The sequence below is a fragment of the Plectropomus leopardus genome, chromosome 3, assembly GCF_008729295.1.
Source record: "Plectropomus leopardus isolate mb chromosome 3, YSFRI_Pleo_2.0, whole genome shotgun sequence".
Taxonomy (NCBI): Eukaryota; Metazoa; Chordata; class Actinopteri; order Perciformes; family Serranidae; genus Plectropomus; species Plectropomus leopardus.
Window position 1 is genome coordinate 30,930,101 of NC_056465.1, and position 23,461 is coordinate 30,953,561.

General features: G+C 42.6%; 1 protein-coding gene across 1 annotated transcript in view; it reads left to right on the forward strand.

The window, feature by feature from the left end:
• The window catches only part of dab1a (DAB adaptor protein 1a), a 294,645-nt gene that overhangs the window by 268,741 nt on the left and 2,443 nt on the right, over positions 1–23,461 (forward strand). Inside the window, exons 9-19 of the mRNA XM_042484070.1 lie at positions 538–657; positions 1,119–1,157; positions 1,596–1,658; positions 4,166–4,219; positions 9,901–10,053; positions 12,444–12,506; positions 13,634–13,730; positions 14,628–15,034; positions 16,523–16,718; positions 16,809–16,957; positions 18,415–18,511. Coding sequence (XP_042340004.1) covers positions 538–657; positions 1,119–1,157; positions 1,596–1,658; positions 4,166–4,219; positions 9,901–10,053; positions 12,444–12,506; positions 13,634–13,730; positions 14,628–15,034; positions 16,523–16,718; positions 16,809–16,957; positions 18,415–18,495 — 1,422 coding nt within the window. The 3' untranslated portion in view covers positions 18,496–18,511. The remainder of the gene's footprint in view (positions 1–537; positions 658–1,118; positions 1,158–1,595; positions 1,659–4,165; positions 4,220–9,900; positions 10,054–12,443; positions 12,507–13,633; positions 13,731–14,627; positions 15,035–16,522; positions 16,719–16,808; positions 16,958–18,414; positions 18,512–23,461) is intronic.

Sequence of the window (23,461 nt, forward strand, 5' to 3'; positions counted from 1 at the left end):
GTGTGTCTGAAATGATAAGTGTCCTAATAACGGAAGATATTGAAATTCACCTGCTCTTTGCTGCAGGACAGAGCTCCACTCAGAGCGAGCTGCTCACATGACACAGAAATAGCTTGACTGAGTCAATAAACCCGCTAAAAACCATTGTGTAAAATGATCACTCCTGCCAGTGTGTGTGTGTGTGTGTGTGTGTGTGTGTGTGTGTGTGACAGGCACAGCAGCCATATCACAAACACTGAAATGGCATTCATCCTCTGCAAAAAAAATAAAAAGTATAAATTGAAAAGTGAATACCTACCCAATTAACAAATACTCAAATAGCTGAATATTTGGGTCAAGCCCTTATACCATTACACCCCTTCCTTCCTGCTGGCGTGCACTTTTTTACACAGACAACAGTTGCTCTGCCCCCCTCTTTCTGTTTTTGTACCTTTTATACGTAACGGAGAGGCGGAATAATGTCCTGCCTTAAACAGACTGTGTGAAAGGGGCTTCTATGTTAATGGGCGGGTCTTTAATGTGTCCTTGTCTTCCTAGGCTGAACCTGTGATCCTGGACCTGCGGGACTTGTTCCAGCTCATCTATGAGATAAAGCAGAGAGAGGAGATGGAGAAGAAGGCCCAGAAAGACAAGCAGTGTGAGCAGGCGGTCTACCAGGTACTCTTCCCATCTCTCTGTCACATGTTTTCCCCCTTTTTAACCTCACCTTAATCATCTGCCATAAGCACGATGAGCTTCATCTGACAGACTCTTGACAAACAAGTCAAGTGAAAAAGAACAACGTCAAAGCAAGTGAATGACTTGCGGAGCGTCCACTTTCAGGTTTCATCAGTGTCACCATTTGCCCGTTGTGCTTATTTCACCTTCCTCTGCTCCGTCTTCTCTGCATCTCCTGTTTAATTTCTCTTTATCTCTGTCTGTCTCTCTCTTTCTCTCTGATGATTGCCAAACGATTATCTGAATGCTGTGAAGCTGCTGTGTCTCGCTGTGCTTTCCGCCTACTCTTTCTACTCCACCGGCTTAACTCTCCGCCTCTCTTCTGCCTTCTCCCCTCTGCTCCTCTCTCTCTCCTCCCTGTGTGATCTCTCCCTCTATTTCCTGCCGCCGCTCATCTGCAGACAATACTGGAGGAGGATCTGGAGGACCCGGTCTACCAGGTAACTTCCTGACCAATCCCAATCGCATCGCTGCTGCCAACCTGCTGCATTCTAGTCGGCTTGCTCCTCTCTGTGTGCACTGTGGGGAGACAGCCCCTGTTTGGTTACAGTGTGGTACAGTTCGGAGGGTGTATGTGGAAGCAACAACAGTAGGAGACAGTCAAATATGAGAGTCTTGTGCGTGTGTTTGTGTGCATGTCTGGGGTGCATGATTAGCTAGAAGATGTATTACTTTTCTGAGCTGCTTTGGAGTTTTCGCTGCTTAAATTCTCCCCCATGTGTCACCAGGATCTATTCCTCAGCTGCTTTTTAATGAGAGCCTATTGACAATGCTGTTTGACTAATCACCTCTGCAATTTCACCACTTTGCTCTCTCTATTTCTTTATCTTCCACTTTCTCTCCTGCTCCCTTTTCTCGCTCTGCTGCTGACGTTGTAGTACATTGTGTTTGAGGCGGGACACGAGCCCATCCGTGACCAATCAGAAGAGAGCATTTATCAGGTACTCACAAGCTCGTCTTGTGCCGCTTGTGTCTTGTGGTCAGTTGTGGTTAAGCTCCCAACAACTTTAAAGTGTTTAAACAGACAGAGATTTAATCTTCCATTTGCTTGCCAGTAGCTGCATCACTCTTTGATGGGATGGATACTTTGTGGCCAACTCATAAAATTCACAGCTGCTTTTTTCCACTCGTAAAAATGTACATAGAGTAAATAAAAGTAAGAATCAGAGGCGAACGACCAGCCAAAGCTCTCCAGAGAGCCCCAACAGCTTCGGCTGGCGACCCCAGGGAGAGCAGCCTTTCTCTGGGTGCACTCCTCAGAGGCGTGGGTAGACCTCCGGGGGATGAAGAAAAGGGGGGATGGTTTGGTGCGCGTGGAGGGGATGCGCAGGTTATTCCTGGCCTGTGTGGAAGGCGGACCCCTCCTCTCTTTTTTTTCTCCTCTCCTCCCCTCCCTCTTTTCCCGAGGAGATGAAAGAAAGCGGGGGAAAGAAAGATTAATCACCAGCCTCTCGTTTGATCTTTAAATAAAATGGATTGAAAATAGACGGAGTGCTGGCGCGTGCACAAACATACACAAACAGAAAAATGCACAGAGAGAGAGAGAGACACACAAACAAACCCCCACACACACATCGGGCGTAAGAAACGTGAGCCTCAGCCAGCCTCCAGCCACAGAGGAACTAATGTATGAATAAAGATGGCAGCTTCTGGAAATAAACATGTGGAAGAAGTAAGTAGGCATTGAGAGGAGGAGAAAGGCAGGTTGTGCTAGATAGATATCCACATTCTTCATCAGCCCTGTTAAAAATGTTGAAGTCTTTTCTATTAAAAAAAAATAAACAAAAAAATCTGCGTTAATATGATCACATTGTGAAAACGATCCTTGTGTACATGACTCCACAAAAACAACCAAAAACACTGTAGTATGCATGGCAGGCCAGTAGTTGGCGGTGTAGCTTTGTCATGCGCAAAGTGCGACCGTGACGTCACACGATCCGTGCATTGCCAGTTACAGAAAGGGTTGCGTTTTAAAAAAATGACACTCTGGGACCCGTTTCAGGCCCCTAAAACGCTTTTGTTGTGTAAACGAAAGGCCAAATTGCAACTTCAGTTTAACGTTTCACGGAAGAACTGTTGCCATGTAAAAAAGCCCCCAACAAAGAATGAAACTTTCTTTTAAACAAAACCACAGGAATCCCAGGATTCATACATATCAGCGTTTTGCTATCAGAGCTCATTGTGTCTTTTCATTGCACACACTGTCAAATCTATCTGCCTGTGTGACATAGAGATATTACATGTCTCCATGTGTATGACAATCTGAGTTATTACATGTCTGTGAGTGTGATAAGCAGCCTTATCCATTCTTTATTAGGGAGAAAAAGAGAGTGAGACCATCACCGCAGGGCGCTTCTGATTAGCCTAGTAGATGAGTTCTCACTTCACAGATTTTAATTCTGATTATCCCCACACGCACTCACACACACACACTCACACACTCTCTCACACACAAACACACACACACACACACACACACACACAGATACATACACTCACACATACACTCACACTCTACCAGTGATTGATTTGGTTCCTGCAGAGTTAGGTTTCAGGTTAGGTTTTGCCCCCACATACATTGATGTAACAGTAGCACTTTTACACAGAGATCACACTGTAAAGTCACCACCAAGTCCCTTTTTTATCCCGCCTTTGCATTTTTACAGATTACCAAACAACGGCAGTATTATGCCACACCAGTGTGTGACCTTAGTTAGCATGCCAGCATCGTGGAAGCATAAGAGGCATGAGGTTTAACATAACATACAATTTAAGTGCGACATATAATTTACGCATCGTCTGTGCTTTATTAACAGTAACAGTCATTTACTGTCTCGGTTATATGGCAGCTGATCTCGTCCTCTGCTCGGAGGGTAAGGAGCTATGGAGCCAAATCATTTTCCCAACTTGGGGATATTTATAGCCACTCTTCTTCTTCTTTGGAGGCTTTTTGCATGCATAATAAGCATGGTGGAGGGCATGCACATCCAAAAAGCTTTTACAGGTGCTGGATCAAAAACTCAAACTAAGTCAAGAATCAAACAGAATGTATACACACTGTATTAAAAGCTCCCAGTGATTTTAATTGTGAAATGTTTCGATCAAACAGAGATCTTCGTCAGGCATTTTCAAATCCTAAATATTTCTCGGTTGCACGCATTAAAACCTTCCAAAACATCACACTAATGATCCCATCCCACCAGCTGTCCCTTTAACAGACCGCGATTCGGCGCTGTTACTACCTTTGTTACCAGCTCAAAGGAAAGACAACTTTGTTCCAGGATTGTACCTTTTATATAGAGCGAGGCGGAATAAAGCACAATATTCCCACGTCGAACAGGCAGTGTTAAAGGGGCTAGTTATGTGTAAAGACTGTTTGATTGTTTGATTAAACCAGAGGTAACAGGCTCTCTTGGCTGTTCTCTGACCCTATCGGCCGATTGTGTAGGTTCCCACCAGTCAGCAGAAGGAAGGGGTCTATGACGTCCCAAAGCGACACCCAGTGAGTGACCGTGTGTTTGCCCGTGTCCCCAGCCTGCCTCCCCTTCTCAGACAAACCTCTCAGCTGTCCCACCATTACTCGAGCCTTTCCTTTTGGTGCCCGCTCCTTTACAGAGCCTCGTGAATCTCTAATTTTGCAGCAATTCAACTTCCAATGTGTGTATCTCTAATTTTTCCCTGAGAGGTTTGCTGGGACCCAGTGCTCTTGTGCAGTGTGCTGTGCTCCTTCTCTGCTTGTGCTGTAGCTGTGGTGGCTATCCTCCTCCGTTGTGGTGCCTGCTCCTTATGGTTAACCGGGAAACTCTGTGTGAACATGTGTGTGTCGTGCTCGGTGAAGCATGCCGGCCTGTGGTTTTCCAGCGGTGAATCCAGTGCATGACCTCATCCCAGATTGTGCTCAACACATTTTGTCATTGTCATTTTTCCTCTAATGGAAACAAATTATGTGTCTGACTTTAAATGTGCATGGCCTCGTATATTTAAATCTATATATCAGGATGCGTATAAGTAAGGGTGTTTCCAGTGTAAATCTATATCACTGTGTGTGTGTGTGTGTGTGTGTGTGTGTGTGTGTGTGTGTGTGTGTGTGTGTGTTTAAGCTCCTGTTATTGCCTCACACTGCCAGTGGTAATAATGAAAGATGACCTTGGCCACTGTCAGGCTGCACTATAACTCAGCTGCTCTTTTATCTGCCTATAAAGATGCTAGTTACAGTGTTGCCTGATTTAATCTGCTAAAATCTCCACACGCCAAATAACCAGGCTGCTGTCCCGTGTGCGTGCGTGTGGATGTGAGGTTGTGCATGTGTGTGCATTTGTATGTGAACACTTCATCTCATGTTGCTGGTCTGTAGATCAGTATTTTCCCCGGTCCATCCAGAGCCCAGCAGCTCTGTGTGTATTCCCCAGCAGTGTTTTTTTTTTAATCCTTAAACCACTAAAACTGGACTCCTCCACGTCACTACTGGCAGTCCCAATCCCACTCTATGAATTTTGGTAGACTTGGAATCAGTCTCGCAGTTTCCTGGCTGCATATTATCCCCAGCTTTGGTAAGGAGCTTACAGGCACCATAGTATTTCTGTTCTCTCCTCACCCAGCCCACAACACATGCTGCTATTTGGATTGCCTCTGTGTTGGCAGGTGTCTGAACGTGAACAAATCCAATATTTCTCTCTTGTTGTGCAACCAATTGGACTAGTCGTCCATTCTGGTTTAAATAAAGCAAATTCAAGTCTCCTCTGCTTCCCAGTCAGTCAGAGGGAGTAAATATAACCCAGGATCATAGAAATATAAATGGATCATAGAAGTGTAAGAATGTGTTTGGTGGCAGAAAGCTTGTATTGTAATATGACGATAATGTAATATGGTTTTAAGATGAATCCAGACTCGCAGAGGACAGAAAACAGCTGCTGTGCCTCGCTCTCTATGGGTTGAATCGTTCGAGCTTGTTGCACCACAGTCAGTTATACCACAGCAGGTCTTTTCCATCAGAAGTCAAAATACTGCATTCTTCTTTTTATTATAATTATGAGCAGCTTCAAGGAGAATGGAGAATTTCTGATACCTACAATATCTTACACTGAGTGAAAGAACTGCAGAAGTGTCAAAAAACTGATGCTAAAATGGCAAAGCTACTGTTGCTGAAAATACATTGAACTTTATTGTTGAAAATTAGTGGGAAAAACTGCTTAAATTTTTTTTATTTTTATAAAATTTATAAAAATAAAATTATTTTATTTTTTTTAAATGTACCGTGATTTTAAATATGTAATTGTGATTATTATATATTTATTTTTTCATTTTTCCCTAGACTTTTTCCTTAGCTTAAAAAAAAACTAAATCTACTATTTTCTCGCACTTTGTGGAACATTTTTTACCAGGTCTCTCACTGCTTTGTTTCCCATGTTTTTCAAAGAAATTGCACGTACAGGTTTTAATACTTGTTAAAGGCACCTGATAGCAGCACAAGAAAACTGATGTCACTCCAGCTTTCAAAGGGTTAATAGAAAGAAAAGCATCTGTTTTTTTGACGGTATTTAAAATCATACCTTAGGGATTTCTAAATACCATAATATAGAAATGACGCCCAAGCCTGTAGACTACAGAATGACTTTGTTTACGTCACAGTATGACTCAGTAACTATCTGCTGCACTGCAATGATGTGTAAACACCTAGCAGTCGGGATGTTTTCTCATTCTTTCTCTTGAGCCAGTATGGCGTGATCGCAGTATTATCTCTTGTGACATTACTGAGGAGTGACCAGAGGCAGCAGCTTTTATCTGACCATTGTTATTTAGGGTGGATTTAATGTTTCTGTCATTGGCAGGAGAGGTTCATTGTCTCCTCAGCAGAAGGATTGACACTGGAAAGTAGTGTTAGATGACATAATCACTGTGTGCGTGTGTGTGTGTGTGTGTGCGCGCGCGTGCGCGTGTGTGTGTGTGTGTGTGTGTACGCATTACACCTGGGACAAGATGATACCACTGACAGATATGCGACATCCTGTCTAAAGCTATCTCTTTTGTTGTTTACTCTGTCACTTTAATAATGACAAATCAATAAAACATACACTCGCAAGGCCATTTCAATTTACTGAGCCTTTGACCCCCACAAGAACTTAGAGTGTGTTGAGTCAACAAAAGCCCTCACTATATATATGCCCGCATGTAGAGGTCAGCATCACCTCTGCTCAGACACTGAGTTAGTATGATACTGATATGATATATATAAGTGGGTCATTACTGTAAATTAACATCTGTGTCCTAATTGGCCTGGCTTCCGGGTTTAAATGTCGGGCGTCGGCGTCTGTGTGTGAATGAATGTGTGTGAAACAGTGGCAGAGAAATCGACTTTAAGGGAAAGAAAAATATCCTTTCTGGTTGTGTTATGTTCAGACTTGTGAGTTTGCGTGAGTGCGTGCATGTGTGTATATGTGTATGTGTGTGAGAGAGAGAGAGAGCGAGAGAGAGTGTGTGTGTGTGTGTGTGTGTGTGTGTGTTTATGTGTGTGTTTGCATGTGACAGTTCAGCAGTGTTTTTGACCGTGTGCCAGTGTGATCAGTCAGACAGTAGGGGATCAGTAAGGTGGCGTTAATTAAAGGGGCTGCGATAATTGTATGCAGAACACATGTGCACAGGTAATTACTGTTACCCTGGAGATGGTTAATTGATAGGTGGTGGCTGCACTGATAAAGATAAAGGGCCGGGCAAAGAGATGGGCGAGTGTGTATAATGGGCGCAGAGGGATAATTGGCAGGGCGAGAGAGAGAGGGATGGACGAGAGTGAAGACAGGAAGGCACTGTAGCTTTAAACGAGGATAGTAGATTGTGTTTGTTTCTAACAAACTGTAAGGTACATTTAAATGTTCCAAAAAGATTAAGCACATTTTATTAGTTGGATTTAAATGAACCACTATGAGTTCTGAATTTCAGAAAAAAACACATCCAGTTGAAAAATGCTCCTTATTTTATTTTCAGAACCCATTGAATATTGGGCATGCTGTTATTGTTCTTCAGCGTCAGCTAATGATGACCATACTTCATACTTTCATCCAAAGAAAAGAATACACTCAGCAATATTGTAGTGCACCAACTAATCTTGCTTTGCCCAACCAATCTGCACATCAAGTGTCAGTGCCAACGTTGGCAAAAGGTCCAGCAGAACCCATCATCATTCTGCTGTAGCTGGAGAAAATATTGGAGGTTGTTTGTGCAGTCAGATTTTTTTCAGTGGCGGTTGTGGAGTACAGTGGAAACTGCTTATAGGGATCACAAACGCTGTTTAAATAATAGGCTTATATAATCAAGTTGTCCACCTACAGAGTTCATTTTGGGTCTTTCCATACGTGACAATATATGGAGAAAAAAAAACACAACAATGTTTGTATTTGTATACATCTGTGTGGACACGAGCCCGGGGTATCATGTTTTAGTGATGAACATTTGTCCATCCTATTTTCATGAATGCAATATCTCAAGAATGCTTTGAAGGAATTTCTTCAAATTTGGCACAAACGTCCACTTGGACTCAAGGCTGAACTGATTAGATTTTCATGGTCAAAAGTTAAGCTCACTGTGACCTCATCTGTCTCATTCTCATGAATGATATCTCAAGAAGACCTTGAATGAATTTCCTCAATTTTAGCACAAACGTTCACGTTCAAGGATGAACTGACAAGAAGTTTTTGGATTCAGTTATCCCTAACATTTATCTGGAGACAAATGTATCCACCTAAATTTCAATCATTTCAAGTTCACACTGATATACCTGTTATAGCTTTTGCCTGGAGTTTTAAAAATGGAGCAAAGTATGAACAAACTACATTTTCAGGCAATAATGAAACATTGTTGATTCAGAACAGCCTCGATAGCGGCATATGTCTTGTCCATGGTGCTTGCCATTGTTTTAATAGTCCTCACTGGTTCGAACACAACTTGACAGTAGATTGACAATGGTGTTAGTCCCCCTGCGGCACTTGTTGGTTGTTTTTTATTTTAACTGAGAAACCGATGTTTCATGTCAGTCACGGAGCCTGACGTATCAGTCAGCTTGAAATCGGTACAATGGGCTGATTCAAAAGCAATTTTTGTCTTGCAGTAACCCATCTGCTTCCAGCAGACTACCTGAGGCTGGTGCTGCGTGCACATTGAAATCATGACGAGGAAAACAAAGTAATTTTCTCTCAATGAGAAACGTAGTTTCCTTGAAGCTTATGACAAGCTGCCAGAAACAAGTCAATGAGATGTAGCAGCAAAATTTGGTGTCACTCAGCTTACCTTCTGTGGTCTACTCAAGCAACAAGAAACAGTCATGGCTGCTTGTGATGGAAGATGAATGGGCACAAGGAAAAAAACAAGTGAATTATAATTAACGGACATATTATGACCCCTTGAGCAGGCCCTTGGTAGCGAAGCTGTCCATTTCATTACTTAATTTAAATGCATGAGAAATAAAGAAAAAATCTGTTCTAATAATCATACAGTTATAGTGATCAAGTTTACAGATGTGATAACTGTAAGAGGTTTCCACTGTATGTGCAGATACACCAGTATTGCTCTTTTATGTGGTTCAAAGCATCAAAGCACAACCTACTGTATTTACGCTGCTGGCTGCACAGACACAGTAGGATAAATCCATTTTTGGCTTTATTTTAATGGCATTTGTTGCTGATAATAAAAAGATAACATGGCTTTATCCTGTAACATTAAGCCTGCAGTTCACTTTGAGGGAGATCCAGTGAGTGTTGACACAAAGCCAGCAGGATGGAAGCTGCTTTTTTCCTACAACATGACATACACACTACCTTTGCTCTCCCATACAGCATGTCAGTTAATCCAGCTCCTGTCTACCTTTCTGTCTGTCTCACACTGTGGTTCCTGACACAGGGGAGCAGGCTTTACAGAAACACAAAGGGGGTTTAGACCTCAGCTCAGTGCTATAGTATAGACTAAATGTAGGGATGATCTTTAAACCTTTTTTAAACCTTTGCTCCAAGTCTGACAGGAAGAACCTCAGTGTGTGCCTGAGTGTGTGTACATGTGTGTGTTTTGTGACACCTGCAGACCATCATATTTTCTTCTTAAATAAGCCTCATTTCACCTCACTCCCTTCTGTCTCTGAGTGTTTGTGTGTGAGCACCTTTTCATCCCACCTGCCATCTAACACTGGGGTTGTGATTGCAGAACGGACATCAAAACACCCCCCACCACCTCCATCAACATCATTATCATCATTCTCATGATCAGCCCCTCCAACAAGAACAAACTGAGCCGCAGCCGCAGCAGCAGCAGGCAGTGGCAGATCTGATAGACTTAGACCTGGACACGGTGACTCAGGTAAGGCGCTTTGTACTGCAAAACCACACTGTGCTCGTTGTTGTGGTTCAGGCAAAAGCTGGGAGGGTTTTCAGTATTTGTGAGCAGGGAACATACTGTCCTAAAGGTTATCCATCAGCCCTAATGAACAGCTTCTTCAGGCATATCCTCAGATGATTTCCTGTCTCCCATCCTGCACCACTTTTGTTTCTCTCTAGTCGTACGTCACCCCAACTCTTGACCCCTGTCATGTATGAATAAAACATGCAACCTTGCCGTTGCATAGAAACCAAGTTGAGGCAGAAAGTAAGTGTGTGTATGGGTGGATTCACATCTGCATGAGAACTGAAAAACACTCCGGTAGCTCAAGAGCGGAGGTCCTTTAAGGGCGGAGTGGACGTAAAGGTCAGCGTGTCTGTCAGAGAACCGGTGGGGGTCGGCGGGGTGAGCAGACAGCGGTGGTCATCTCGCCGACACACGCAGAGTCGAGCTGCTCGCGGCGCATTAACAAAGCATTCATAACACTCTGATAATCACAGCAAGCTGACCCCCGCAACCCCACCATCACACACGTAAAGAATATTGAGTCAAGTGGCTTAACTTAAAGTGGACAGAAAGTCTATAAACTTCCTGTACTGTTTGAACACTCGCTGCAGTGGCATTTATCCTGCGCCGGTAGTTTCTGTTTGAAGAACATTAGCGATGCTCTGTGGTATTGACTCCGAGTACTCAGTGCCACAACATTCAGCAGAACTAAAGGAATTTATATGTTAACCCTTCAAAACCCGGGCAAATTGCCCTGATTTTTTTTAAAAATGGGAAGAGGGAAATTAGCAACTTAACCCCTTTGACACCTGAGTTAATAAGAAGAATCCAGCCAAAAATTAGCCCCAAAAATTGTAAAAAGTACAAGAAAATATCCTGATAACTAGTACAAAAAAACAACAAACCAACCCAGCAAAAAAAGAAAAAAACGTTTTAAAAAAAGTTAAAAATAAAGACAAACAAAGTAATGACCTGAAAAAAGTGCTTAAAGAATAATAATTATTCTGTAAAATATATAATTCTAAATATAGTACATTAAACAGAAATTAGTAAAATAGGACAAAAAAAAAAAAATGAAAAATAGCCCAAAAATAAACAAACAAAAAACAAGGAAATGACCTGAAAAACTTCTTAGTCATTATCATAAAACTATTAAACCAATTTTAAATCTTTAATTATAATAATTATGAATAAAGCTCTCTGGAATTTATCTTTTTCTCTCTCTCTTCTTTTTTTAAAATATTTTTTTAAATCCACTATTTTTTTGCAATTTGAGGAACATTTCTTGCCCCGTTTTTCCCCATGTTTTTGAAATAAATCAAACCAAAGGTTCAAAGGTTTAAATACTTGTGAAAGGCGAATGCAGCATGAGAAAAGTGGTGTTCCTCCAGATTTCAAAAGGGTTAAAGAGAGTGTTTTTAAAAATGCGTTTTGTGGATTTAATCCCATGGACATCCTGTTATCAGCCCCTTTTGCATATCTTGGATATGTAGCTTATCGTCTTGTTGATCTTTATCTGTTGCGTTAGACTCTGCAGCAACAATAGTCCATATTACATCCTCCTTCCCCCCCTCCCCAAGACCCATGACTGTAAAACACCATGCTCACAGATCCATTTTCTGATAGATTTAAGAAGAACTTTGTGACCTACACGAGAGAACGAGAGGGGAGATATTCTAAGAGCATTCATTATCTCAAAAGAAATTATCCGCATCCATGATTTATGCAAATCTCTGACCATGTATTCAAGGCTTAAATTCCTTTACGACTAAAAATAGAGTTCCCTACACTTGCCACCGGCCTAAAGATATTATTAATGTGGGGAAAAAAGGGGAGATACTAAAGAGAGGGGATCATGGGGAGACTGTGAAAGGAAACAGAATGATACAGAACAAATTCAGATCAAATAGACCGGCTGCTGTCTTTGATAGCTATTCCCTCTGAGGCACACCACACATCCTCTTCAACAGGGGAACCATAATGACTTGTCCAGAAGAAGACACAGGCGCAGTAATGATGCGGGGGGGTGTGGTGGCTGCTTTTAAAACCAGCTGATTCAAAGCTTCCTCATGTGGAGCCGATGACAAAGATTGTTTTTTCTTTCTCCCCCTTTGGAAGATTGTGATAATTCTTGGTAGGTATGTCATCATAATCATTTCATCTCATTATCTCATCTCTCCTCACCCCTCTGTTACCTCCTTTGTGTTGCTGCCACAGTGCTCAGGTAGGTGCCGCAGAAGCGATTGTCGTGTTGCATGCAGTGTGTGATGCATGTTGCACTGGAATGTAAACTGACCCAGATAATATATAGAGAGCGTAACGCTGCTGTTATTGTTTCTCACTGGTATACTTTCTCTTTTCATCAGAATATCAACCAATTAGAGATTTTTGGAGACATGTCCACGCCTCCTGACATCACATCTCCATCGGTGAGTAGCTGCAGTACATATGCAGTTTGTTGTTTACATCTTATAGACCGAATCAACACCAAAATGTTTCTTTATGATAACTTTCAGGTAGAAAACCCAGAGTCACGTACATACAGTTTAACAGCACTGAGCAAATGCTGCCATAATTTGTGAGGTTTTAGTCACCTATTGTGGCAATAGTCAAAGGCTGGAGGCATTATTTTTTCGGTTGTCCGCCCATTCTCATGAAAACGATATCTCAAGAATGACTTGCTTGAATTTGGTACAAACATCCACTTGGAGTCAACGATTGAAGGATTTGATTTTTGGTGGTCAAAGATCCTGGTCACTATGACCTGGTCAATCTCATTCTTGTGAACGCGATACTTCAAGAACACTGGAAGGGAATTTCTTCAAATTTGGCACAAACATCTACTTGAACTAGTGATAAACATATTAGATTTTGGTGGTCAAAAGTCACTGTGACCTCGCATCCATCTCATTTTCGTGAACTTAATATCTTAAGAAGAAGTTAAGGGAATTTTCTTCAAATTTGGCACAAACGTCCACTTGGACTCAAGGATGAAATGCGCAGAATTTGGTTGTCAAAGTTCTCTGTGACAGTGACGGTGCATCACTCTTATTCTCATGAACTCAGTTCCTCATGAAAACCTTGAGGAAATTTCCTCAAACATCCATTTGGACCCAACAATGAACTGATCCAAATTTGGCGCCTTGTGGAAATTGCGCCCAGTAGCTCAGTTGGTAGAGTGGCGCCCCATGTACAGCGACTACGTCCTCACCACAGTGGCAGCAGGTTTGATTCTGACCTCTGCCCTCTCTCTCCCTTAAATATAAAATAAAATAAAAAAGCAACCCAGTACATAAATAAGCACAGTGCAGCAGAAACAACAAATAAGTTGGACCACCAATATATGACATCAGTATATCTTAAAACACTACAGTTACAGCTGAAAATGACAATTTGCCAGTTTCACAAATCTCCACTGGTGAAATTAACTGCCAGTTGTCTGGCCAGAAGTGATCTGCATTAACTCAATTTCACAGTATTCAGTCTATAAAATCCTAATGGCCTTTCTGATTATGTCTTTTTGTCCTCATCCGACCTCCAATCCCAACTCACACAGACCCCCGCCTCTCCAGCCAACACCCTCGACCCCTCGCAGGGCCTGCAGCCTCCCACAGAACTGTTTGCTCCCTTCAATCCTGCGTCTGTGCCCTCAGGTAGGACCTTGTTCTTTTTTTTTTCTTTGCTTAAATACACCACCGCCATGAGCGGAGGGGAAAACAAACGCAGCGGGAGAGAGCGTCGAGAAAAGGAGATGAAGGGAAGCTGGAGAGTCAGAGGCTTCGGATGGCGTAGGGCAGAGGAGAAGAGAAGAAGAGGGGGGTTGAAATAAATAGAGGGGGACGGAATAGAATTGAAATGTAGATGCGGGGAGGGGAAAGAGGAGAAAAGGTGGTGTCGGTTGTGTGGTGAATATGAAATGCATCATTAGCTTGCTGCCTCGGATGCTGCTGATTTACCTGTGGCTGAGGGGAACTGTGGTGGTCAGAGGGAAGGAATAAAACATGCTGAGATGATTGCAGCAAAGACTCCTCGGTATGCACGGGGCCTCTGTGAATTAGACGTTGGTGTATATTTGATAGTTTCTCTCCTTCTTTCCTCACCTCTGTTCGTCTCCTCTCCCCTCTCTGTGCATATGTCAGGGTAGCAGGGCGGCCGAGGTTAAATGTCAACTTTCTCTGCTGTAGGTAACAACTGGAGACCAGGAACAGGAGAGCAGCGAGTGTGTAATAGAATGAGCTTCTCCTGATGAGTTTGAGTGATTTTAATGAGTGTGTGTGGGGCTCTTCCTTTCCATAATGACTTTCTCTCATTCTGGAGGTAATTATGATAGTTCACCATGACCATCAAGAGACACCACATTAGCTGCAGGCAGAAGTAGGGCAGCACTCTCTGGTGATGCATTGGTTATTATCTGTGTGTGTGTTTGCGTGGAGAAGAAAGGCAGTGAGCATATGCACTGTGGGTATTTTAATCACTTTCTTTTTTTATTTCTTTAAGATTTTACAACTTTTTCTCAACCCCAAACTTTGCTGCTTGTCCCTTGCCACCAGGTTATGTGACGATGGGAGCGGTACCCCCCGGCCACTGGTCCCAGCAGGCGTTTGCCGCCCAGACACCGCTGGCCTTCGGGGTCCAGTCTCCGCTAGGCCCGGTGGCCCAGGTGCTGCCGGGCGGCCAGCCTCTGATCTGGGGCCAGGCCAACATCTTCCCTGCCACGCAGCAGCAGTGGGCAGCCATGGCAGCCGGAGCCTTCCCCCCCACAGCCTACCTCCCTGCCCAACCCGTGGGCACTCTGCCCGCCGCCATGTTCCAGACTCTCACCCCCGTCACGACTGTGACTCCAGCCGGGGAGAGCCACTCAGGTGCTGGAGCCAGCGCCTCAGCTCCTTCCCCCTCAGCGTCGTCGAGTCCGCAGCACGGGGAGAGGGCGAGGAAGATGGGCAAGGAGATGTTCAAGGTGGGGAGATTTTGATTTATTTCGAACATGTTGAAAAGGAAATAGAGGTATTATACAAAAGCAGACAGACCAAAAACAAGTAATATTTACGGACTATAAAAATCACGAAGCAAGGAAATGGTCAAACACATGCTGACTTGATTTACATGTTCGAAAAAAGGAGTGAGAAGAAGTAAAAACATATTTAAACCCACTCCTTTCCCATAAATCATTGAATTTTAATTAACTAGCTTTCTTACTAATTTAAGCCTATACTGTAATTAATTAAATATATACATACACCCACATACTCAAAATAATATTAAATGACTAAATAAAAAAACAGTAACCCCTGTAAACACCTGGTGATTGTCAGACCTCCACTTTATTCCTGCACCTCATGAAAATCATGTTTTACATTATTTTAAACTGGTTTAATTTACTTATTTTCCCTGGATATGATTCATGGCTGTGCGTGGGTAAAAGTACATGTATGGGAAAAGCTTTTTTTGACTGAACAACAGAAGTCTAACAGTATCACTTCACTCTCTTTTAATGGATTAAAGCTTGCTCCTTCTGTGAATAGGTACACATGCTGGGCAGCAAGATGATCAGAAGCCTCCTGAAATTGCACCCAAAATGCTGTCAAAACTTTCATGTGTAATTGCCAAAGCAATTACACCCCCCCCCACCGATGCCACAGACTAAAGCAGTCTCCTTAATTCTCGACTAGGAAAGAGGCAGAAAAAAAGCCAACACCGAATCAACAAGATACCAATTTGCGTATGACTAATATTATAACATGACCTCTGATAACAAATTACGGACATGGCATGTTTACATGGAATTAAGATCACAGGTGACCTTCGCAGTTATTACAAAGTATTTGAGGTCCCCAGGTGATAGTAGTTCCTTGGGAATAGGGCTGAAGACTGTAATGGGTGAAACTGACACTGAGTCCAAATTCTATGAGATTGAGCCAAGGTCAAGACAATGGTTGTAAAATCTTGTACTCTTGATGAACCGATAAACAATAAAGTAAAATTGACGAATAATAATCTAAATTTGATTATTATTATTATATTGTAATAATTTTAATATACTTTAAATATAGTTTACATATATGTTTATTTTTTAAACTTTATTCCCTAGTTATTTGATACATTTTTAATCATTATCCCACTCTGCTTTTTGAAAGATCATTTTGAGATCATTTTCTTGTCATCTTTTACTATTTTTTTTTTTTTTTTTTTTTGCATTTTGTGTGACATTTTATGCAAAGTTACTCATTGCCCTTTTTTCCTATGTTTTTGAATGAAATGTAACCAAATTTGCTCTTGTTTCAAAGGAATAAATGCAATAATGCAATAAATGAATAAATGCTTGTGAAAAATAAAATTTAAAGGGTTAAAGTCTGTGTTACATTTTGAGAAATGCCCATGCAAAGAGTGTTAAAGTCATTATTCTCTGTTTTGATGTTCACCTTCCTGACCAATGTTTGCCTCTCAGGATTTTCAGCTGGCGAAGCCTCCAGCCATGCCGGCGAAGAAGGCTGAGCAGCCCGGCTTAGCAGGAACCTCAGAGGCATTCAGCACTTACTTCAGCCGTGTGGGCACCGCCCAGGACACGGACGACTGTGACGACTTTGACATTTCTCAAATGAATCTGACACCGGTCACCTCCACGACACCATCAACAAACTCACGTAAGAGCTCAACTTATTCACGTTAGTCTGACCTCTGAGTAGCGCACTTGTTAAGTGGCTCCATCTGACCCGTCTGCTCCTCCGCTGCAGCACCCACCCCGGCTCCCCGGCAGAGCTCTCCCTCCAAGTCCTCAGCCTCCCATGTCAGTGACCCCCCCACCGACGCCACAGACCCCCCAACAGACGACTCGTTCGGGGAGGCAGAGGGCAGCCCTAGTCGCAGTGGAGAGGAAGATGCAGTAAGTGTGTGTATATTTGTGTGTGTGGAAGAAGTCAAGTGTGTGTGCGCCTTTAATAACTCACTCCTTATGCTGCTATAACCTGCGCAGCGTGTTGAGATCTGCTGATAAATAGCCTCTGTAGCGGTGGTGGCGGGCCAGGTAATCACTCTGGCTGATTAGGAGGCCGATGCTGTTGTGGACCTTTTTGTGTGTGTGTGTGTGTGTGTGTGTGTGTGTGTGTGTGTGTGTGTGTGTGTGTGTGTGTGTGTGTGTGTGTGTTGTTTTTTGTGTCAGTGCATGTGTGTGTTTCTGTGTGAGCAGTAGTGTGCCTGCATAAGTATGTGGTTCTGTGTGTGTGTTTATGTTTGTGTGTGTGTGTGTGTGTGTGTGTGTGTGTTTATGTTTTTTGTGTGTGTGTGTGTGTGTGTGTGTGTGTGTGTGTGGTCAACACAGCGTTAAATTAGCTGGTGGAATTGTCAGAGACATCATTAAGCTGTTATTAATACCAGCCAGGTAGCATCCATACATCACTACTTCTATATGGACAGACTCATCTCTGCTGAGATGGAGGAGAAATAACGCCCCAATTCTTTTTCCAGAGGCAATTAATATTTATTTTTACCAGCAGCACCTCCGCATAAAAGAGACAGTGAGAGAAATTACGGAAAAATGAGAAGATAAAGAGATTTTTAGGGAAGGCGGAGAGTCTCCCTTTGCCTTTGACCAAAGTCCTTGTAGAAGAGTGACCTTCCAAGAAACCAGACTTTTTCAGTTCTTTCCCTGCTATTTTTCTCTCTGACTCCTCTCTCTCTTTTTTTTGTGTGTGTTTCTTTCATGCTTGCCTCTTTCTTCTCTTTTGCTCTCCACTCTCCAGGCGTGAAACATTAGTTTTATGCCTCCAATCCAGCTATTATTGAAAAAAAATAGAGGACTTTCACACTGCTGAAAATGTCACCGGGCCTGAATAACACCCAGACGCTTTACACAACCCAGAGAAATGTGCATCGGTGGCGGCGAAAAAGGTTACAAAAGAAAGACGGGAAAGATGGAGCGAAGGCGGAAAAACAGCCGCCCACTCTCTTCGGGGCGAGGTGTAAAAAGCGGAAGTGTTTATGAAAGAAGTAAAAAAAGCAGCAGATCAATAGAACGAAAGCTTTCATAAAAGAGAGAGAGAACTGTAAATGAATGCTCGAAAGTACGTTTGTGTGTATTTGCAAATGTGTTTTTGAGGAGCGACTGTGTGGGCTGTGGGTTCTTTCCAAGTGTCCTTATTTCTCCTCCAGAGTATTGACACCTTTTCTCTTTTGCTTCCTGTTTACGTCTTTTCTTATAGTCTTTACCGATTCTGCAATCCTTCTTTTATATTTGTTCCTCTGTCTACTTTCCACTCCCCCTTACTTCCTTCTCTTAAACCCCTCCATCGACTTTTCTTCCCATGCTTTTCTCCTCCTTCCTCCCCTTCTTCCCCTCTTTAGGCGTGTGGTTCTGGGTCGCCCTGCCCCAGTGAGACAGCAGAGCCCAGCCCAGACCAGGCCAGTCCAGAGGCTGGGAGCTAGATAGCAGCAGGGCAGGGTAGGTATCAATACCTCTCCTGCCCCCCGACACCTCCTCCTCCACCCCTCCTGCCCTTATCTGTTCTTCTTGTTCGCTGTTGTACCTCCCACTAACATTAATCAGGCTGTTCTCTTTGGATGCTCCATCTTTTTTCCATATTTTCTTTCTTCTGTTACGTCTGTGGTCTCATTCCCTCCGTTTTTCTTCATTTCTCCTTTACTTGCTGTCACGCTTGCTCAAAGGAAGGCATGTGTTTGAGTGTCATATGTGTGATCATGGATGGATTACTTAACGGGTCTAGCAGGCACAGGGGCCCCCAGACACTTTGGGCCCCTGGGCCCCCTCTTTACCAGCAAAATGTTACTTAATATAACATGTACCAACCAAGACAAACACACACAATAGCCACAAAGAGACCCATATTACCCCAATAAGACAGAAATCACCTCAAAGAGACACTAAATGACAACAAAAGACAGAAAAATAACCTCAAGGAGACACAAGATGACAAAAACAACACAAATTACCTCAAAGAGACACAAAACAACAAAAAAAGACAGAAAATTACCTTAATAAGACACAACATTAATTCAAAGAAACAAAATTACTTCAACGAGGCACAAAACTACCAAAAAAGACAAAATTACGTCAGAGACAAAACAACTAGAAAATAGAAAATAAACACAAGGTCACAAAATCACCAAAAAAACAAAAATAAAGACAAAGAACTCAGTCAAAGAACAACAAAACAACCAAAGAAGACCAAAAACAACCACACAGAGACAAAAAAAAGGCTAAAAACGACAACAATTACCTCAAAGAGACACAAAACATCCACAAGAAGTCACAAAATGACTTTGAGGGGGAACAAAATTACTTGCTTACGTGACTCAAAACGACCAAAAAAGACAGAAAATTAAGTGAAAGAGACACAAAAACGAAATAAATAAACATAAGGAGACAAAAACAACCAAAACTTATGCAATTTACCCCAAGCAGACACAAAATGACTTTAAAGAGACACAAAAGGACCAAAAAAGACTGAAAACAACCAGAAGGAGACAGAAAATTACACAAAATTACCTTAGAGACACAAAATGACTACAAAGAGACACAAAGTAACTACACAAAATGACTGCAAAAACACAGAAAACAACCATGAAAAGATGCATAACGACTACAGAGAGATATAAAACGGACACAAAGTCTGTGTGTCTTGCTCCTGTGTAGGAGAGGCGGTGGAGCCTTTTGCATATCTGTACTCAGGGGCCCGATGTCTCATAATCCACCCATGCACGTGTGATTGTGCATGTATTTGCTTGTGTATTGTTGTGTGTTGTTGCAGCCTCTCCTGGAGTTTAGTAAGTATCTACCTATGATGATGTGGCATCACATGTGTGAGTTTTTAAAACAGTAGGTGACATGTTCATCACGCATGATCACTTGGCCATAGTTCTGTGTGCCCTCATTGTGTCCTGTCTTTGTGACGTGTTCTTGAATCGCACCCGGTTCCCTAAATAGCACACGTCTCACTCGCAGAGCCAATAGCGTGTGACAGCCAATCAGAAAGTTCTGCACTTCAGTGAACAGGACGTCATGTGGGATTTGCCAATGTTGTGCGCAATATGCTGATCTCGGATGTTTAGCTTAATATAAAAATGATGCGTGCTGTCATTTTTATGCATTATGTATGTTACATGATGTAATGTAACTCATAATATGTGCATTATTGTAGGAGGGTCAAACTGAGAGAGACAAGCAGCTGCGATCAGAACTCAGGAACTGATGATGTGTGTGTTTTCACACTTTTTTTGCACTTTGTCCTACAGCAGGAGTGTCCAAACTTTTTTTTTGAACGGGAGTCGGATTAGAAAATGAAAAAAACAGTTTCACATTTCAGTGAAACAGAATTTACTGTCAACTTTACATTTCTTTGCTGTGGGGCTCTGTATTGGCAAGAATCTGGTGATACAATACATATCGCAACACAGGTCAGAATTCAATATATCAGGATATATTGCAATACTGTAGGCAAGGTGATATACTGTGGTATTTTTTTAAATCTAATTTTGAGGAAAACTTTCATAAAGCCCCTGTAACACTCTAAAGAACATGTTTTTAGGTTGAAATGGCAGAGTCATATGACTAAAGACAGATTGCAGTGCTGCTATCTAGCAGTTTGGGGTTTAAATAAGACAAATACGAATTATTAACTGAAAAATGAACAATGTATTGATTCTCACAAAACACTGTATCACAAAATATAAAATCACCGTACTCGAGAATGTCGACATATTCTTGCACCTTCTTTGCTGTGGCCACTCCTCATCAGAGATTTACACCGCAAGACGCCATCTTAAATACGTATGTGACCACTCACGTGAACATATTTCTAAATACGTTATATAACAATAAATAAATAAATACATAATCACACACATCAGAGTCCTGCAACCCCCATAGTGTCCTAGAAAAAAAGATATTAAGAGTATTTGTGCCTTTATACTTTTCACGTACGGTTCAGCATTCGCTGGATGTGCGTGTATACTTTTGCTGCGACTGGCAGGAAATGTCTGCTTTAAAGTTTCCCTTCATTTGTTTGTTTATTAAAACAAATAAGTTCTCCCTGCATAGTTCCTACTTGGTGCATGTGTGGCAGGGCCACAGAGGGCCGTGATTGGCCCCCGGACCGGACTTTGGACACGGCTGTCCTACAGGAAAACTTTCACACAACTTGCATAGGCTGCAATTTAATTTAGAGACACGTCAACATGCAGTTTGCAAGGAGACAGAGGGACATAAACAAACATACACCAAAGCAGAGAGACATTTTGATCCCTGCCTGTGTCCTCACCCACACAACTCCCGAGTATGGCTCCTTAATGATAGCTGCTGGCACTCACACCGGGAAAAATGTAATGGTTTTGTTTTCATCAGCTAATACTGGGGTGCCAAGATTAATGACTGCCCCGGCATAATTGCCATTAATTAAAACCCAAGAAGCCTTCTAGTCCTTCCCCACTCCAGGAGAGGAGGAGGGGTGGCTGAGCAGCCTCTCTCCTCTGTTGGCCGCCGTCCTCATATTGAGACGGTCTGAAAGCTGCAGGGCAGCAGGTGGATGTGGGCCTTAAGTGGGAGGACGGATTGTGGAGTACTGAGTCTGGCTGCAGACCGACTGTTATGGCCAGAGGCGCCGAGTTTTTCCTCTGTAGTAGGTGGACTGCTTTGGTCCTGGTCCAATGACGCTGCTCCCATATGGTGTTTACTTGCTCAATCACATCGACTTTAGACATCTCCCCAAACACACACACACACACACACCTGTGCTATAGGCCCGGTTATTCCCCAGATGAGCACACCTGTGATCGATACTGTCACCACCTGTGCTCATATTGAAGCCAAAAATGTGTGTGTGTGTGTGTGTGTTTGCTGCTGGCCATGACCGCCTGTCTTGTACCCCCCCCTCCCACTGTGTGCTTCAGACAGACATGTGTTCAGGCTAGTGGGAGTGTAAGTGTTTTTTTTCTGGGGTGATCTCATCATGTCCAGCGAACGCTCCCGAGTCTCAGCCGTGAAATGGCCTGCTTCCACGGTTCACCGAGCAATCCCACATTGCTCCTGCGGCCCAGGGCCCTACAGCTCGCACACACACGCACATTAAATGTCCGCATGTGTACCAGCCAGGCCAGATATTTTGGTCTTCAGGCTGGTGCTACGCCAGCACATCGCTCATACCTCCGACCACTTCCTCCCCTCCCTCTCTCGGGGTTTATGGAGCTGAAGCGTCCCTGCTTGGCAGCGCTGGTTAGATGATGCGGGATGACACTGCCGGGCTGTGGCTCTGGTGCAGAGGCTGAGCAGTGTGTGCTTGCTGTCACTGCTTGTCTCGGCCTCTTTGTCACCTCTCTCAGGGCTGCTGGCAGCTACTTTCTGCTGACTGTCTGGCCTTGGCCGGCCTCACAGTTACAGCTCTGTATCCCAGAGCCCAGAGCCTCGGCTAAAGCATCCGTCCCAACTTTAACCCCACTTTTATGTCCAGATGAAAGCCGATGCAGATTATGCAACAGGTCAGGTTTTGGTGTGATTTTGAGCGTGAAGCGGCTTCTTATTGAAAGTCTGTCTTCTTTTTGCTCCCAGACGCCACACTATTCCATGAAAGAGCTGCATTCACATACAAAACAAATCCTATCTTACATTATTTGTGCATATCTGACCAAAGAATTCACTTCACTGTGTGTGTTGTGGTCACAGCCATCTAAAAGGCAACTATAAATTTTATCAACATTTATTTTAACTGGGCTGCAACTAGTCATTATTTACATAGTTAATAAATGTGCTGCTTATTTTTCATTTTGTCCATTAAAGGAAAAAAAATGGCCATGATAATTCGAAAATCCTTGTTTCGTCCAATTGAGAGTGAGAATAACTAATAATAATAATAATAATAATAATAATAAGTCATGGAATTTCACAAGGAAATTCATGAAACCTTTAAAGATTTTAGTAGAGTCATGAAATTGTATTGTGTTTAATGAAATTGAGAAAATAATCTTCTGTTGATAATGTCCATAAATGTAAAATAACAGCTAATTTATTTTCAGGATCTGTCAACATAATGTGGGGGAACTTTACTGATAATTAATCAATTAATTTTCTGTTGAACGACCAATCAGTATATTACACTGCGATGACGTGCAACAAACGTGAAGTGAAGAGAACCTCAATAGACGATGTATAGACTCATACAGAAGTTATTCATCTGAGTCGTCACTTTGGACTTGCTAGAAACATGTGGTGGTGTATTTTTCTGCAGAGACTCTGCCCTCTGCCTTTAGTTTCATAGTTTCTTCTTATTTTCTGCGTTTTGTGGGTGTAAGCAGTAGGGATCCAAGAGACACGGTGTTATAAAAATGCAAATTTAACAACGAACAATACCAAACGAGTGAATCTGGGGTTGGATTTTACTCT